Here is a 20288-nt window from a genome sequence, read left to right as displayed (position 1 = left end):
CGGATGTGGATTGTCATCTTACTCCTAAAGAGTTAGACCGCTACCATCTTATATTACATCATCACTTACGATCAGGTGAGATTGTGGTCTAGGGCTAACTTGTAAAGAATAAAAAAAAAACGTAATGTAGGTACGTGAATGAAACACAGCGGTTGGATGCTGACTGATCGATGATCGATGATTCATTCATACCTGATTAGATCGATGTACAAATTTGTAGAAGGATGTACAAGGTCGAAATAAAGAAGATACACTACAGTGACAAGAAAAAATTCTAAATCTTTATTTATAAAATCCTTACATCCTAGATTGCTAAGACAATAATAGAATGATAAATAAACATTTGTTTAACCGAATATCGTTCAACCCGCAATATATCCTTTTACCACAGAGAATTTATCTTCGTCTTAATAATTTGTCTTCCGTGATGGATTCAGCGACTTGCGAGACCGAGGAAGGAAAGGAAACTGTAATTAATATGGTTAGACATATATGGCTTGCGCTTCCTTTGTGCAAAACCTTTAGATTTATTCCTTAAAACTAAATATAAAACATTTAAGATACTTATACTAAAATGATATGATTCATGGATTTTTATTCTTACTTACAGGGCATTTTGAAAGACAATATTGTGATTTTAAAAAGATGTGCGTATCGATATAATATTAAATGATATTTTCTCTCGGTAAACCGCCATCAACTTGCCCAATGCTTAATATAGAGTAACAATAACTATGTATAGCTATGCTATTTGAAATTCAAGAATTGACTACTTCATTTATAATGTATAGATAGATATATTAAGATTTAAGATGATTAATGTTATCAGATTTACATAAACAAATTATTTGTGTTTCTATGCGGTGCAGAACGTACATAAAATACTCGTATGATAATTAAATGTCTACGTTTAAAACTCTATGAAAATGTTAGTGTAGTTTGTCTAGCTTCAGAAGTCTGATTGGCTCTAGATGTAGTGATAAAGTGTTCAGCCAGTCGATTCACTAATTTTGGCGAAGGTATGTTAGCCACATATTATAATTAACATCAATATAGTAAGAACTGCATTTTCCGTATTCCGTAAAGACCATTGTTAACAAAAAACACTGTCAACTGGGCCATTTCATATACTCGTACCTATGATATCCACGAAAGGTTGTCAGTAGGCACTGCATGACATTTTTTAACTTTAGACTCAATTTTGATCAGTTATCATGAAATAAATATTGAATATAAAATCACGTGACTTAAGAATTACTAACATACGTCAAAGTTAGTGAATCGTTCAAAATTCAAAATTTTCAGTTGTTATTAGTGGGTAGGTGTAAAAACTCGCAGGACATAGGAATAACGCTTGAGCTAACGTTCTCATATTAAAACTGAAAGACCCTTCAGTATAAACTGGCATCCAAAGTCAAACGGACGTCCTAGAATAGATTAACTATACAATATGAGAATAAACTAAGTGCACCGTGCCATCACAATATAAAATACCTACACACTAATTCTATTTTGATCAGATGTTTTCGTTTGGTTCAGTCATTGTTATTTGTAGTAGAGATAATGTCATGGCAGTTGGAAAATAGGACTACTGTGTTAATTATTTATTTAACCTAATATACGAAATGGATTAAATTTGTTAACTCGGTTCTGTTGTAGTCGCCTAGAGCGGTTAGGTTTGTGTATAGGTTCGTTAGCAGCGGACAGTAATGGTGATTGAAAGTCATCAATTTCTGGCGTACTTTGAGTCATATTTTTTTCTACATTGCCAGTAATTGTATCATTCATTTCATCGTTACCTTCTATTATTGATGCGTTATACAGTACTATAGACTCTTCAGTGTTATTTTTTTCACTGTAGTTAACTGTCGAATTATCATCGATTTCAGTATTGAACTCTTCTACAACTTTTATTAAAGTAGCCCCTGTTGTATGAGTTGAGGAATCTACAGTGGTATTGTCAACAGTTGATCGAATAGAGGCAGTTATTAAATCGTTAACAGATGTATCTGGAGTGACTTTCTTTAATAATGCTGGTACATTATTAATTACAGCTTCATCTTTTTGAAAAATTTCTGAATCATTGTTGCTAGTCTCTTTGATTTTATTTTCAGAAGTGGGAACTTTAGTTGTTACTTCAAATACGGATATGTCTAAGTTAGGGTGCTTCTTGTTATTATTAATTATTTCTATTTTAATGACTTCATCATTTCTGACAACTTTATGTTCTGCGGTTGGAGATGCTACTAAACTTTCTGCAGGTGATAAGCTGTTCAAAGTTATATTTGTAGATAAATTTCCATTTCGTTCGTAATATAAGGTTTGAGAATAATTTTCTTGTGATACATTATCATCATTGTGAAGTCTGGGTTCTTTTATTATTACTGTAAGCTCTAAAGAAGAATCTTCTTCATCTTGATGGCTGTTATTTATGGCAGGAGGTTTAGGTGTATATAATTTTTCAGTAGTCGTATCAATTACTTCAGAGTTTAAATGATTTAGTATGTGATCTGTAGGTGATTTTGAGTTTTTAAATAGTTTAATATTTTTCAAGATTTTAGTTTTCGTTTCATCGTGTTTAGTATATTTCTTCGGCAAAATGTACTTTGTATGACCATTATATTGGTCATCATTTATTTTAGTTGAAAAAGATAAATTATTAATTCCGTTTTCGGTCGTTATTTCTTTATTTGATATTTCAGTACTAGTGGTTATCTTAATATGTTCGGAATCCCTTTGCATATTGTTGTGTTCTGTGAAATGATCTTCAGAAAACTGCTGAGCCAATTTCTCCTCGATTGATAATGCAGTCATATCATCACTAATTTTAGCTTTAGCCATCACCAAAGGTGGCACAAAATGATCAGTGGGTTGACTGAATATTTTTTCTAAATTTCCTAAACGTGCAAGTTCAACATGCAATTTTTTATGTTGCATATGTTTTTCATCTTCCAACTTTTTTGTTTGAATGTTACTTAACTCATCGTCGTTGCTAGGTAACTTTGGAACGTCATTGGGTAAATTATTATTAACTATATCTAAGTTGATATTTTTCTCTAACGGAACATGATAAAACTTGTTTATTAAAGGTGATTGTGTCAGTACTACTTCTGTAGTAGTATGAAGAGAATTTTGATTTGAAGGAAGTAATAGTTTTACAGAAGTTGACTGATTGACATCATCTTCATGTTCAGTTGTAACATTTTCCTCAGTATTAACTTCATTAGACGTGTCTTGTTCCGAATATGTTGTATCTGTTGCAGTTTGCCACGGTAATAGTGGTGTTGTTACTACTGGTGACGTAGTCGTTTGATCTTCATCGGTGCAAGACAATTCTCTGAGAAGTTCATCCCTTTTCTGAAAAATAAAGTTCAACATTGATTTTGATTCTTTATCTTTAACCTATTTTTTAAATATGTATAGTTAAAATCATACCACGTTTCCTGTGCATTGAACTCTCTTTACTCCAGCCAAGCCACAATCGGTAGTAAGTTGTACAGCAGCGCTCTCAGGCAAATATAACACTGTCAGTGCTGGTAAAGCTCTCACCATGCAGCCTTCATTTCCGAGTGCCCATTGTGGAACTGGAAATGAAGACTTATTTCAGACACGTTACATGCCAAAGTTTAGTAAGTTGAAAGCTAAAATTCTAGGAGTATTATCGTTAACTAGCTCTATTAAATTGCTAACACAAATCCCTTCTTGAAGCAGCATTGGTTTAACCTCAAAATTATTGGCCCTTGGAGTGAAGAGGCTTGTGATTAATAGTGGCACATCAACTATTTATAATCGACTTCAAAAAAGGAGGAGGTTCTCAATTCGAAATGTATGGTTTTTTTAATGATTGTTACCTCATAACATCAACATTTATTAACCAAGTTTGAAAGAGTGTATCCAGATTGGTCCAATTATATTTTCATGAAAATTGGTTTATTAATTTTGTGTTAAAATCCAAATAACTAAGATACGCCTTAAAAGTTATGTTAAAAAGATTATGGTATATTAAAGTTAGATTAGGTTACCTAACTTAATAAAAAGGTGTATTCTTCAACTATAGAGTTATGAAATTAATAGCCCGTGTCTCCGAGAGCTCTTTATAAATCGTTCCCGGTGTATTATCGTTATCATTTGATCGACTGATTGTAACAGAATATACTCGTAACATTATCACGACCGTCAACTTGAAGGGTTTTTTATACGGTTATAGTCTGGCCGTGTTGTGGGTCATTATAAACTTACTGGCGGACGCCCGCGACTTCGTCCGCGTGGAATTTAGTTTTTTACAAATCCCTCGGAAAAAAAAGTAGTCTATGTGTTAATCCAGGCTACAATATATCTTAATACCAAATTTCAGCTAATTTGGTTCAAAAGTTGAGGCGTGAAAGAGTAACAAAGATTCATATCATCAAAATCATCAGTTTTCACAAATCTCGGGAAACCATGGATTTTTTCGGGATAAAAAGTAGCCTATGTGTTAATTTAGAGTAAAATCTATTTCTATTCCAAATTTCAGCTAAATCGCCTTAGTAGTAGCGGCGTTATAGAGTTACAAACATCCAAACATCCATACAAACTTTTGCGTTTATAATATTAGTAGGATAGGGTAGTAGGATAGTTTCAATCCTCCAAGAACTGAGCATCAAACAGCGTCTTTCTTCCATAGGCCAATGTCGCATACTGACTTTCTTTGGTCATATTACACGAAGAGATGACACGTCCATAGAGAGACTTGTGGTGCAAGGAAAGATGGAGGCCACAAGAGCACGTGGCAGGTCACCAATGCGCTGGACTGACCAAGTAAAAACCGCCACCATGGATCGCTCCACGAATGTGCTAGGACAGCCACACTACGGGAAGAATGGCGACGGTAAGTGAGGCTTGCCACCACACCCAAATGACGACCACGACCACTCTGTCAAGAGTGTAACGACAAAGAAGAAGATGTAGGATAGTAGGATGTTATAGAATGACCTGGTAATTCACAGATGAAGGAGGCAACAGAGGGTCCGCCGCAAGCGCGCGCCTCCCAGCGGTAGTCAGCGGCGGGGTCGGCGGCGGCGCACAGAGGCGCTGAGCGGGCGTCCGGGGCGGCGCTCCAGTACCCGTCGCCGCTCAACCCGCGGTAGTCCCTGTATAAAAGTTATTATAAATAGAAAGAAAGAAAGAAAAAAGCTTTATTAGAGAATTATGAAAATTTGAAAGAAGAACAAATTGTGTTGTGTGGCAACACAATTTGTTCTTCTTTCAAAAAAAAGTTCACTTCAATGATGAGAATGATATTTTTTCTGAAATTGCGATTTCCTGTCAAATAAACTTCCTTTGAAACTCACTCAGTTTATAATGTACTAAGTTACAGACAGATAAGGATTATTAAAACTTTCAATTTAATTTAATTAACAGAAATGGATGGTGGTAAGCAAGTCGACGTGGCTTATTTTGATTTCAAAAAAGCATTTGATCGCGTGGAAATAGATGTACTGATGGAAAAGTTATCGCACATGGGGTTCACACCTAAGCTTTTAGATTTCTTTCAAAATGATTTAACCAACAGACGTCAATATGTACAAATAGCAGGTTACAGGTCAGAATACTACTCAACGCGATCCGGAGTCAGTCAAGGTAGCACGTTAGGTCCTACGTTATTTTTAATTATGATTAATGATTTGCCTTATGTTCTAAAAAGTGCCAAATGTTTGATGTTTGCTGACGATTTAAAATTGTTACTGGGTATCAAAAAATACGAAGACTGCATTTTGCTGCAGGAGTATATTAATAACGTAGTTCGATGGCCACATATGAATTGTCTGGAATTTAATGTATCAAAATGTAAAGTCATAACGTTGACCTATAAAAATAACTGTGTTGTCTTTGACTAGAAGATATCTGGTGATACTCTGGAGAGGGTATCGCAAATCAGAGATTTAGGTCTAACGGTCGACGCCAAGCTAACTTTTAACGATCATATTAACACAATATGCAAAGAGGCGCATAAGCTTTTAGGATTTGTATTGCGGCAGAGTAAGCGTTTCACTAATCCGTTAATACTTTATACATTGTACAATGCATATGTCCGCAGTAAGATGGAGTACAACTCACCTGTCTGGAGTCCGTTATGTGCTACTCATACACTTACCGTTGAGAAAGTCCAAAAAAAATTCGCGCGTGGTTTGTATAAAAAAATTTACGGTTATTACCCATATTTGTACCCTTCCTTGTTTGTGTCTGGTATGGTGGGGCTAGACACTCTGGAGTTAAGGCGAAAGAGAGCTATTCTCATCCATTACTTCCTGCTAATACACAATAAAGTGGATAACTCGGACGCACTGTCGCGATGTGCCTTGTCGGTTCGAGAACCAGGCAAGTTGCTTCGGTCGTGTCGTAAGCGACCTTTTTTCGCTATCAAGTCGTTCCGTACGCAATATGCTCGAAATGCCCCAACTAATCGGGTACTGTCGATGCTCAATTCGTTGATTGCTCAGCGCCAAGATCTAGATTTTTTTGATATAAAACTTCATGTATTTATTGATATTGTAAACAGCTGTGAATTTTAATTTAATAGAAATATGCAATTTATGTGTTTGTATTGTATAGTGATTATATTGTAATTTGTTTATCTGTTATATTGTTATATTGTAAGTCTGTACTTTGTATGCGTTTTGGCTTAGCTGTAAGCATACTAAGAATATATAATAAATAAATAAATAAATAAACGATAACGATTATAACCTTGAGGTGTCAAAATATAAAAGCTATGTTTTAAATGCTTACGTCCAAGTGAAGTCCCCATCAGGGTTGCTGCGTATAAGACCGACCCACACAGCGCTGGAAATGTCCAACTCCTTAAGATATGCTCGAACGGCGTCGTACTGCGCCGTTGTATCCACTGAAACAAAGGTTACCATTTACTATCCATGCCATACCATAGTACAATCTTATATTCCGTTCACTTCTGAGAGGAAACTCGCAGAAGAATGAAAGTCCTGTAGCACGCCTTAATCGCGACTCCGAAGTGGCAGCCGGAGGGTCACATACCCGTAGTTTTTCGAACCGAAGAACATTGGGGTTCAAGTATGCTGGAATTGCGACCCGACTCCGGAAAATGAAGTGCTGGTGGACCCCACAAGGTGGTTAGGTGACATTAATCGCGCAACGGAGAGCCGCTAGATGTTGGTGGCTCAAAATCGTGAAGTTTGGAAGTCCATAAAGGAGGCCTATGTCCAGTAACGTCCATAAGCTGATAATGATGAATGATGATGATATAATTCATGTATTCATTTCCGATTCAGGTCAACATATAGGTAAGAATACCTAGATATTCTCAGATATTACGGGGTAGATGCCTACTCATTGGTAAACGATTTCTCAAAACCCGACACGGCGTCCTCGAGCGTTCCATTTACGAATACGTTAGATTAATCGACATGCGCGTTTTACGGCAGCAAGTCGGGAAGTTTTCGCGTACATCATTTTCCATGAAGAGGTCGATATCCGCTCTAGATCAATAGGCGCACTGTGCCCTATATTTTTCCTGTTCCAAAAAGTTTTTATTACGTAACCCTGGTAACCCTTTGACTTTAGACTGTATTTCTATTTTATAGGGTAGTTAAATCTCTATTTTGAAGGCGTGATAGCCCAGTGGATATGACCTCTGCCTCCGATTCCGGAGGGTGTGGGTTCGAATCCGGTCCCGGGCATGCACCTCTAACTTTTCAGTTGTGTGCATTTTAAAAAATTAAATATCACGTGTCTCAAACGGTGAAGGAAAACATCGTGAGGAAACCTGCATACCATAGAATTTTCTTAATTCTCTGCGTGGGTGAAGTCTGCAAATCCGCATTGGGCCAGCGTGGTGAACTAAGGCCTAATCCCTCTCATTCTGAGAGGAGACTCGAGCTCAGCAGTGAGCCGAATATGGGTTGATAACGAACGAACGAAATCTCTATCTAAACTAAATAATGGTCTTGTTAAGCTATACATAAATAAACTTAATGAGCTTGTTCGATCGAGGCTGAATGACAGGCCCATTACATGGCTAAATTACCTATAAGAGGAAACCGACGTTGAGCTCTATTCCAAATTAGGATTAACGTAATGTTACTTCCGTATCTACGAGTATTTTGGTTATTTGGAACGAAAAATATATTTCGAAAATAATATTACCTTCGAAATATGTTCAGCATAAACATCGTTTTTGATTATCTCGTCAGGATACGTACCTTGCTTTATGTGGACACTTTTTCTTAACTCTTCAATTCCCAGTGTCACCTGGGGTGACAGAAGTTTAATATTTTTTTTCTACCAGAAGAAGATATTATTTTTGAAATTTACCATTAGGTATTGTATCGAAGCCAATATGTAACATTATCAATTATTTTTTTCTGATAACACTAGCAATACGTCATGTGTCAAATTCATTCAGTTGTTTCGCGCGAAATTGAAGTACCTAGTCTGAGTTTGTGTGATTTCTTGCGATACAAAGTGAAATATAAATGTCTAGACCGTAAGTATTGTTACCGCTGAAATTACAGGGACATAAAGTTTAACACTTTAGGTTGACGGGCAGCGTTTTAGAACGTTTTCCAGGGGCGTAGCTACCACCGTATCAGCCGTATCAATGATACGGAGCCCCCAGACTATAGTGACCCCTTACGTGTCAAAGCAAAAATTTAAAAAGCAATACTTATGGTAGAGAAAATTAAAGAGTATTTTTGAGATTTGCCGCTCGTCTATTGGGCCCCCTAACTCATTTCGATACAGGGCTCCTTTAAGGCACGCGATGCCAATGACGTTTTCCTAGGAAGTTAGTCAAGCGCTGCACAAAAGACCAAGAACCCAGCTCTAACTGTGCTATAATAGTAAAAAAAGTTATAGTATAACAGTAAAAGTTATAGTACACTTTCCATTTAAAGAGCAACACTGCAACTGCACTGCTAAAGAGCAATAATGTAATTTTTTAATTTATTACAGTATGCATGTGAATAATCTATGCCATTATATTATATTTTTTAATTTCATAATTGGAATATAATGACAGGAAATTAGATAAAAAAAATATTACACTATTATTTGTTCTGACGTATTACTTACTATAGAATTTGTTTATCAATCGAGTTCCAGATTCCAAATCAATGTTCATAACCAAAAATGCACTTCAGCACCACTGGCACGTTGCCAGGTAATTGGCGTCGCTCAACGAGACTGGCAACTAGCGGAACCTTGGCGAGACACCAACTCAATATTTTGGGACTCTATTCATTCGTAGTCAATTTTGATTACATATACATAACATAAACACAATAAATACAGTAATACAGTAGAACTCGCTTAAGACGATCACGCTTAAAACGATTTCTCGCATAATACGCCGGTCCCCACAACTTGAGGCATGTTTTCATACATTTCCTAACGCTTAATACGATTCGTCATCCCGTTTAATACGTCTACATGTCACACGCGTGTAATTCCAAATGCGACAAACAAATTACAACAAATCATTTCACATTTAGTATCAGCATTGCATCCGTGCGAAGCCGGGACGGATCGCTAGTTATACATATACCCCTTCCTCTTCAGTCAGTCTATCTATAAAAAAACCGCATCAAAATCCGTTGCGTAGTTTTAAATATTTAAGGAGACATTAAGATTTAGTGTTAAAGGAACAGAGAAAGCGATTTTGTTTTATACAAGGCATTGATATATTATCTCCGTAGAATAAGAGAAACGTGAAAATAATTGACCGTCAATGGCTGACTTTACGGTGAATTAAAAACTTGTTTATTTTTATTTGGTATCAATTTGCTTGTCGGTTCGCACGAATCGGTGCGTATTTTATACAAATTTCTCCTCACCCACAGAATACATAATAGTAGGCACACGCTCAAATTTCTTTACGTATATTCTGAATTTAGGAAATACGAAATGTAGTTTGTATTGCGATATAATACGAGTATAAAGCATCAAGCCAGCCGAGATTTACCCGTAGCCCCAGGAGAACAGAATACCTGCTACATTTGAGATATTTGTAAGTTCTCGTAAGATAGAGTAACCTCGGGTAACATGGCGCACCATAAGCCTTATTGGGAATAAAATACGAATCTTTCTAAAACGAACAGTAATTTTTGCTCAAATCAGTTCTTTTGATTTAATAGTAAACAAAACTTATTTTAAGTTTTTTATTGGCTTTTCAAACTTATAACATTTATTTTTAATCTTAAATAATCATTTATTTTGTACTGGTATATAGTAAACAAAATCAACTTAGCAATCAACCTCAGAGTAGTTTTTTTCCTATGTATTTATTAATTTGAATAATCTTAAGAATAACTGTAACTCTTGTAAAAAATATAGTTGGCTATCTAGATCCAATAAATTTTACTACGGTATGTAAACTGAGATTCCTTTTAATTAATACAAAAATACAAGTCAGTGATTTGTAATATATATTGTATCCTACTTACAAAGGGGAATGTCCACCAGCCCATACAACGTTGGCCCAAGAAACCCAGTTACGCCCCCCCATAAAAGTATATGGAAACAAACATAAAAAAATATGGAAAAATATGGAAGCAAACCGCTATGGATAAAGTAATTTATTCATTATTAAACAAAAATTATCAAGTATTTTTTAGTTCTATGTAAAGTGGGGGGCGGAGACGAAAGGTCTTGGCCGGGAATGGACAATCCCCTTTATATTTGACGCAATGATTGCATTCAAGACGAAAGCATTGTATGTAATACGATTATTATACTCGTAACTTCAATTCTACAAAAATACAAAATTAGTGACTTATATATTGTGTACCTTCCTACAAATTTATATTTCCCATGCAATGATTGCATTCAAGACGAAAGCATTGTGTGTAATACGATTATTGTACTCGTAACTTCAATTCAAATATTGAACAAACTTGGAAACTAGGTAGTTACATAGCTCTAGAAACCCCGGAGGAAATTTAAATTACCACCGAGACGCTTCGCAGATCCGTCTCTTCATTTCTGTATAAATCCTGTAGGGTTGTTGTATGGAACGGCGAGTCTCATAAGTGGCCATTTATAATGACGATAATTCATTTTGATATTAGATTATTTTACTTTATACCTTTTCTTTAAAAATAAAATCACCACCAAATCCTACAAATATTATAAACGCGAAAGTTTATATGGATGTTTGGATGTATATTTGGATGTTTGTTACTCTTTAACGCCGCTACTACTGAAGCGATTTGGCTGAAATTTGGAATGGAAATAGATTTTACTCTGGATTCACACATAGTATACTTTTTACCCCGGAAAATCCATGGTTCCCGAGGGATTTGTGAAAAACTACATTCCATGCGGACAAAGTCGCGGGTGTCCTGTAGTTATTATAATAATTTTAATGACCTACTAATGAACCCAGGACCTCCGTCTTGTAAATCCACTGCGCACACCACTGCGCCACGGAGGCCATCAAAATACATTATTTATACTGTTTACTCCTAGTTACATAATATTCTGACGATGATTGTATTCTGGTAATTGAATAGTTAGTACTCAAAAGAAATATCTCATAGGTAGCATAATCAAAGCATTGTGTGAACACTATGAAAAGAATCCCGATAAATCCTCTTAGAGACATAACAAAGGGAGATGAAGTGAGACTGTGATAACATATTGTGCTGGCTTTATCTCTGAACAAACACGATTCTACTTAAAGGTTGTCTAATCTTTTCCGACACGCCACATATTCTGCGCAAAAAAGTTACTTTAGGTGTCCCACACACGGGCCACACGCGACAGCCACAAACGAAGCTACAAGAAGCAAGAAGGGGCCACAAAAGTAGCTGAAGCGCGCGACGGTCACTTGTGGTCGGTGGTCGATACTTGTGGTCAGTGGCTGCTACTTTTTTAACCCATACATGCAGTATGTACCTAATTTACTTTTATTTTTATTATAGATGTAAATATATAAATAATCATATTAATCAATAGGACATTAATGAACATATATTTTTGTAGTTATAGAATAGTTTAATTTTTAACTTTTAACCGGATAACAATGCTGTAGGTATTTACTTTTAAAAGATGGCTTCCTATAGTACTAGCATTAAGATTTTCATATGTATAATTTATGAATGATTCTGGTTGTCATTGTTGGTATATCTAAATAAATAATAATTAATTAATCAATCAGTATCATAAGCGCGAGTGGCGTGTTGCGGCGTTTTGTGTCGGCGTTTAGTTGCCGGTGCGAGCCACAAGAAGCGAGCAGCGATGTTTGTAGCGTGTGGCGACCACCGGCGTCAACCGTGTGCGGCGAGTCCATGTATGAAAATAACAGGAAATATGCCGGTAGCGGCATTTTGTGGTTGTGACCGGTGGCCCGTGTGTGGGAGCCCTTATACAAGTTTTTCTTTCTTATGATATAGGGAGTATTCGAGGACTCAACCAAACAATTTTATTCTTCGGTTTAATAAAATTAACTTACCTGGATTACGTTACAATATTTACGTTTAATTTATCAATACTTTAATACTGTTGGTTTCTAACTTGATAAATGATGATTAAACTGGCTTAAATACGTATAATTTTCGTTTTCTATTGTCTGTTTATTGAACAGGGTCTTATAGCATTTGAGATGAAACTTAGCTTTCCACGGATTCACTTTGCGGGTGTCGGGTCCACCCGTTTGTTTGTGGCAGAGACTAAACCTCCGAGAAGAGACGGGGACTTGTGACCAAGGTTATCTAATAATTTTATTATGATATTGATAGTAATTAATTACATTCGCAACAGTCTTGGATGCCTCGTAAATAATATGGTAAATGGTATCTATGACCACAGATATAAGAGGTAACTAGATTTATAAAGTGTCAATTCTTTGTATTGAAACCAGCGTACCCAGGGGCGTGGCCTAAATGGCTGTTTAATATTTTGTGAAAAATGAAATATGTCACCCTTACTTTAGAGTTGAATATTATTTACTCCTTTTGTCACAGAACAAAACAAGACTGCTAGTACATGCGCGCTTGCGATGTTCCGCACACCCGGGTGTACGCGGGCCACGCCCCCTTTCTACTTCTATTGCTAAAAGCGTTAGGTTTTAGCGTTGTCTGTTCTGTGTCTATGACAGACAGGAAAGCTTTCCGTTATACGGTATAGGGTATCCCGTAATTAATGGATAAAATGCATAATATGGTAGATATACTACCTAATTATCTAAAACTGATTTGAATACTTTTGATAAATCCCTAGAGTGACCAAATTAGGTTTTTTAATTTTTTCTATCCTGATCAGTTTTTTCAATGCTGTAGCTGCTGTAATTAAGAATTCTGATATTTTTAAGCAATTAAAATATTTTTAATTAAATGTATTATGATACTATATCAGCAGATACCACAAGAAAAAATCACTATAAGTATAGATAAGTAGTATACTATCTATGGCAGCAATCAACGCAATAATCGGTAAAAAAATAAAATAGTGTGTTTGGCATACTACACACTACACCAGTTGATGTGACCAGTATGACCAGTTTCCGATGATATTTGCCAATGTAACAAACATTCAGACCATAAGAACATTAAACCGATACCATATATTATTGCAGAATGTTTATCTCCTTCGAAACATTGAGGACACAATGTATATTGGTGGTTTATTGCTTCACGAAAGTATTTTATTTGCAAGTTCACAAAAAGCGTCAGTTGGCAGAGTTCCATATCGCATCCCGCGGGAGAGGCGAGCTGCTTAACTACAGTATGTTATCACAATACCGTGGCGTGTAAATACCCACATCCTCGGATTGTAACTTAATATTTGTAGCAATGCTTTATACATATAGATATGGCACTAGCGCTTTAAAACTAAACCAGGGTCGCCATCTTGGGAACCCAACGTCCATCGGCTCTGCGAACTATGTGACCCGCCCATTGCCACTTCAGCTTCGCGACTCGTTGAGCTATGTCAGTGAAATTGGTTCTATCTGCGGATCTCCTCGTTTCCGATTCGATCACACAGAGATACTCCGAGCATAGCTCATTCCACCGCTGTGTAATTCTGAGCCTTCTTATGAGGCCCATAGTTAGCGACCAATTCTCGGAACCATAGGCATCACTGGCAACACGCACTGTTCGAAGACTTTTGTCTTCAGGCACTGAAGAATTTCGGATGAAAAGATGTCGCGAAGTTTCCCGAATGCAGCCCAGCAGAGTTGGATTCGGCGATTAACTTCTTTCTCGAAATTGGACCTACCTAACTGGATCATACGGTACGGTCTGGCTGACTGACTGACGGATACTCCGAGCATTGCTCGTTCCATCGCCCGCTCTCTGACTCTATGTGACTCTGAGTTTTCTTGTGAGGCCCATAGTTAGCGACCAAGTCTCGGAACCATACTCGTAGTAAATGTTAACCATAATAGTTTGATGATTTTTTTGTACCAGAGAACCTCTACAGAACGACATATCCTAGTTTCATAGTATTAAATAGGTAGGTCAAGGCAAACATCCTGTTCAAATAATTTAAACATAATAATTTATCAGTAAATTAAATTATACAAATAGACGAAGAGCCAGCGACAGCCAGACCTTCGTCATTTTATAAAAGCTGAACGTTTGTCAGCTCATGCTCCTACTAAAAATAAGTACCGTAACCAACTATAGAGTTTGGAACGTGGTGGCTTTGGGAGATAGCAAGTTTTAAAGATCCAGAACCTCAACCGTCTAAGTATAAAGTGTAATTTTTATCGGCATACCATGAGAAATTATATTCCTATTCGCCAGAAACTTGGCTTCATAGCAACCCTTCGCTAGAGACCCTTGAAGTTCCAAATTAAATAGTGTTTTTCGAAGGGTTGCCGCGATGCTAAGTGACTGATGACTGGGAATATAATTTCTCATATAATGCCGAGGAAAACATAAATAAATTACATTTTATACTTAGACGGTTGAAGGTCTGGATCCTTAAAACCTGCTACCTCCCAAAGCCACCACGGTCCAAACTTCTTAGATGGCTATCGTACTTACTAATGATAGGAACATATGCTGACAAACTTTCAACTTTTATAAAATAACGAAGGTCTGGTGTTCACAGGCTCTTAGTCTAAAACGCTATGTCAGATTAAAGAGATTTATTCTGACTGAATAGACAGTTCAGTTGATAGAGTTTATTTACGATTCGGTTATTCAAACACGTGCAGTTTAATTGTTTGCAATTTAATTGTATAATCTATTTGTCATAGCTCACAATGTTTCGCTATCCTACATTGTTAAATGTTTTGATCAACAAAAAAAAATTCAATAGGTACCAACTCCTGTAGCCAAGTGGCACGTCGATTCTCTTTCTACGATCGCAAACGCTCCGAAAACTAGAAAAATGTATGGGAATGACAGACGTTGATCACGTGACCTGTCGATAGCAAATGTCATTCCCATACATTTTTCTACTTTTCGGAGCGTTTGCGATCGTAGAAAGAGAATCGACGTATCACTTGGCTACAGGGGCAGTGCATTAACTACACACTTTTCTAGTGCTTCGTACGGTTCGAGGAAACTAAATCTCTTTAATTAAATACAATACAATGTTAGTTAATCAAAGTTGTTCCAAGCTTCAATTTGGCGGTACGTCTTTGCCGGTAGTGTGGTAACTAGCAGCGGCCGAAACCTCCCACCAGCCAGACCTATTAAGAAAACATCAATCAGCCCAGCCGGTGATCGAACCCAGGACCTCCGTCTTGTAAATCTACTGCGCACTGCGCCACACTCAATTAAACCCTATTGACCGGTATATAATTACAGAGTTCACTTGAGTTTATTTGTTTATTTTTAAGCTATTGCATAGTTTTTATCGCGAGCTTTGAGCATGGCGACCGAATCAAGAAATTCCGTAACGAAAATAAACCTAACAACACCCAAGTTGTGCATCAAGTTAAAGCATTTCGACGTTAGCATATCGACTAATTAAACCAGAGTACGATTCCAGCTCAACATAAAGACATTTTTTATTTATTATTCTTTTTTAATGAAAATACTGCATAAATAAAATAAATAAACAATTATAACTGCATATGTTGATAAATAAAAGCATGTAATAGCCTTATAGCGGCTGTCCCCGAGTGCCACACGTATTTTTTAATTATTTGAAACTTTAAGCATTGACTTATGGCAAAACCGTTCATTAGTTACTGAGAGGTTCTGGAAACGTGACTAACGACCAATTCAGGTACAATAATAGTGGGAAACACGCCGCTCGACGATCGCTCGGGGAAATTTGCATTAAACTCCAAGACGAGATGTCACCCCCATGTTCGTATTCAAATTGGGTCGATTAAGTGCGCGTGCCTTTCCCCCACACTAGTGTGAAGAGGCTGTAAGACTTACTGACTCTTTACACTAGTATAGGGGTTGAGAGTTTCTTTCATATGTAATGCAGATACTTTTTGCTGTTTGCTGTAAGCTCCATATGGATTTACAACCGGTAGTAGGTAAATCTTAGTTAAAAAAACAAACAACAATAATATAAACTTTCGAATATGTAACTAAACATGTCGCCGTTCTCGGAGAGTAAAAATGGTAACTGCCACTACACGTGTTTTAGTAATATTTCATTTTTGGGATCTGATATTACATCTGCTCAATTTTTTCGTAATTTTTATGCAGTTATTAAAGAAGTTACAAACTTGGAATACTATTGTTTCATTCCAAATTTCAGCCAAATCGTTTCAGTAATAGCGGCGTTAAAGAGTAACAAATATCCAAACAAACATACAAAAACAAAAACAAACTTTCGCGTTTATAATAATAGTAGAAAGTAGGATAGGAGTAGTAGGAAGTAGGATTTTTTGTCCGCCTCAGTTTTGTTGTTCTAATGTCCTATCTAGTATAAAAACCCGTTGCATAAATAGCTATAAATCAACTTCAATACCGAGAGATTGTCTACGTCATTTTGTACGTTACATACGGGTTGAACCGTCGTATATCAAGATCAGAATGATCGTTATAACACATCCGCGCCGGGATGTAATGGCACTTCAAGAGGTATCCGCTTTGATACAAATAATAAATGACAAGTGACACAGGATCGGATGGGGATTGGAATATCAGGGTGACGCGTGACAGCCGCTTCGAAGCTGATGACATTTTGTATTACATTCTGACACTAAACGTTACCATTTCATTTGGTCTTATGATGGCTAGACATTTGTTAGCGATTTATTCACTGTCAATAACTACTGTTAAAAACATCAAGGGATGATGTTGAAAAGGAGATAATAATTATAATAAAAAAGCCTTTATTTCGTTATAAATCTAATATAAATTTTAAACATATCAATTTCAATTCTAATTCTAAATGGTAATACATGTTTTATGTCACAAAAATTCTTCATCATAGTTAATATTAGTATGAAAAAATAGGTTTATGTCAATGCTTTATGTCAATTAATTATTGGAACGCCCATTTTTGGGCATAGGCCTCCTCCATCCTTCTATGGAGAAGGATGGAGTTGGCGAGAGATAGAGATACCCATGTATCTCTATCTCTGTGGCTGAAATTTCGGTCGCGAGCATATTAATTATTATTAATACTCAATTACTTACTTCTTAGTACAATCACAACTCTTGCGACTCTGCGGTTAGGTATTGCGTCTGGGTCTAGTGTCACAGTATAATGAAATTTAATCAGAGCAAACGCCTTACTTGAACGACGAGCGTCTTGCCTTGTAAATAATTAATTTTTCCTTACCAGCAAAATCTCGCGCTAATGGAAAAATTATGCCCGCGTGGGAAGATCCCGATTGCTTCAAATCCGCGTTGAATTTCTAAAAGGATTCTCGCGATTATCAAGCAAATCATACGAGTGTGACATATACAAAACTGGTTTTGTATTTTAATCAGCTACGTTCATCATTGTTCCAGAGGATTTTGGAGCTTAGACCCACCACGCCAAACTAAAGCGGCTTACCCGGTGAATGTTTGACGGTCACTATCAGAATATGTTAATTTTAATGTCTGTAAGCTGAGGCTCAAATTCTCATTAAAAATATCTATGTCTCGGAGTACTCTTTTAGAAGTTTTAATGAGAATTTAAAAAAGAGAAGTTAATAATTTCATAACCGCTTAACACTCTTACCCAAGTCTTCGTGATCCGAAGTCACTTGAGCTAACCAATGAAAAAACAAGGCACAGAATATTCTGGTACTGTACAGATGATTTCATATTACTAGATATGTTACGTGCCTACAAAATCACCGCAAAAAGTGATCCTTATTTATGTACTCCGTTGAGAGCACACATGCACAATTGTTTACTTACATTTATTTTAAGTAGGCTAAGTTTACAAGCACTTTTAAACCGTCTTTTAACTATTTCAAAATCAAAATCAAAATCAAAAATCATTTATTTCAAGTAGGCTCAGTTTACAAGCACTTTTGCCACGTCAGTTGACTATTTGTAAAGATTGTACCACCGGTTCGGAAGGCAGGTTCTGCTGAGAAGATACCGGCAAGAAATTCAACAGTTGCTCTTTGAAAAAGTCATACAGTATTACAATTTACATTTGATAACAATTAAATTACAATTTCTTATAGTTTTATTTCCTGTGTGAAGGTGGAAGCTGATCCAATGGCCTCCAAGCACCTTTGTCGTTAAGGAACTCATCAATAGTGTAGTAACCTCGACTAAGTAAATGTTTTTTAACATATTGCTTAAAGTTGTGCATTGGCAAGTCCATCACAGTCTTGGGGATCTTGTTATAGAAGAGTACACCCAAACCTACAAAAGATTTTTTAACTCTTTGGAGACGATATGCAGAAATAACTAACTTATGCCCGTGTCTAGTAAGACGTGGGTTTAAATCTCCTTTTCGTTTGTACAAATTAATATTTTGTCTTACATAAACTATATTGTTATATTTGTAAAAATTCTATCACCGGTTCGGAAGGCAGGTTCTGCTGAGAAGAACCGGCAAGAAACTACAGTTGTTTTTATTATTTTGCTTTTTTATATTACATATTTATGTACTCATATATATGTATAGTTTTTACAATTCCTAAATACACAACTTCATATTATAGACAATATTTACTATGCAACTTAAGGAAATTAAGACTTTGCGATTAGCGATACCTTTGTGCGCCACAATTTTGACGCGCTAGATGAGATAGATATTGATATATGTAATAGTATAAAATATTTGGTTGTTAATAATAAATTAATGATTGTAGTATCTGTGGTCTAAAGTTTTTTTTTTTATATAATAAAAGGCTACCTACCAAGCCAAGAAATCAGATAAATATAATGTAATTCAAGATTTTTTTAAATACTACCCCTAAAAGTTTTAAGCTTTTGTGGCAGTGGTTGAAGTTTTTTTAATATAAATTGTTCGTGTTTTGTATTATATTCTTGGAATAATGGACTTTTTATAAAATATAAAACATGTGAAAATGTGAGTAGAAGGTGGTGAAATAGGGTAAAGTTCACGTAGACAAAGTCACAGGCGTTCGCTAGTATTTAATATTACGTTACCAAAAGGCTTAAAAGTTAAAATGTAGCAAAACAAAAGGCACATTTCCAAACATGACAAGGCTTGATTATTAAACTTTCTACATCGTGAATCTTTGTACTTTAATTAAGAAGGTAACGTGATAAATATTTTGTAATTAGTCACCGCATTGTATATTCTGTATGTGAACCTTAATTTTCGTGGAATATAATAGCTAATTAATTAATATTTTATGAGTACATACGTGGAGGCTATAGAAATATAATAAACTAGCTGACGCCGCGCGGTTTTACCCGCGTGGTTCCCGTTCCCGTAGGAAAACGGGGATAATATATAGCCTTTCTCGATAAATGTGCTATATAACACTGAAAGAATTTTTCAAATCGGACCAGTAGTTCCCGAGATTAGCGCGTTCAATCAAACAAATTAACGTTAACTTCGATCGATAGCTTCGTTGGAATACACCCGGAATGATAAGATACGGGATAGGAAGGAACTCACGTGATCTTCGACCCGTTCTTTTGTCCAGGATGCGTCCACCATAAGACTTAAACAGCGGGTGCGTGGCAACACAAAACAAGCAAAATTGATTCACAGTCTATTATTTATAAGGAGCACTCAACTTGTTGGTTTTTAATGATTTATCCACAAAACACACGCGTACACGGCTTTTTGTGATGGCGGTAAAATATTTCTCAGCGTGCGCACGACCAGCTCTCAACGAATTAGCGGGGCGACTCCAACCATTGTCGATCGCAGCAGGCGAACGTGCGTAACGTGAGATGGAAGATAGGGGAAAGGATAAAATG

General features: G+C 36.3%; 1 protein-coding gene across 1 annotated transcript in view; it reads right to left on the bottom strand.

Annotated features, from left to right (window-relative positions):
* Positions 1-254: 254 nt before the first annotated feature.
* The window catches only part of LOC112056621 (uncharacterized), an 87868-nt gene continuing 67834 nt past the window's right edge, over positions 255-20288 (bottom strand). Inside the window, exons 3-6 of the mRNA XM_052891200.1 lie at positions 6769-6883; positions 4972-5129; positions 3436-3584; positions 255-3357 (exon numbers count right to left, since the gene is read on the bottom strand). Of these exons, the coding sequence (XP_052747160.1) occupies positions 1609-3357; positions 3436-3584; positions 4972-5129; positions 6769-6883 (2171 nt within the window). The 3' untranslated portion in view covers positions 255-1608. The remainder of the gene's footprint in view (positions 3358-3435; positions 3585-4971; positions 5130-6768; positions 6884-20288) is intronic.

This window comes from Bicyclus anynana, chromosome 3, assembly GCF_947172395.1.
Source record: "Bicyclus anynana chromosome 3, ilBicAnyn1.1, whole genome shotgun sequence".
NCBI lineage: Eukaryota > Metazoa > Arthropoda > Insecta > Lepidoptera > Nymphalidae > Bicyclus > Bicyclus anynana.
The sequence above is the reverse complement of the archived record's forward strand: the minus strand, read 5'-3'. Positions and strand labels throughout refer to the sequence as shown.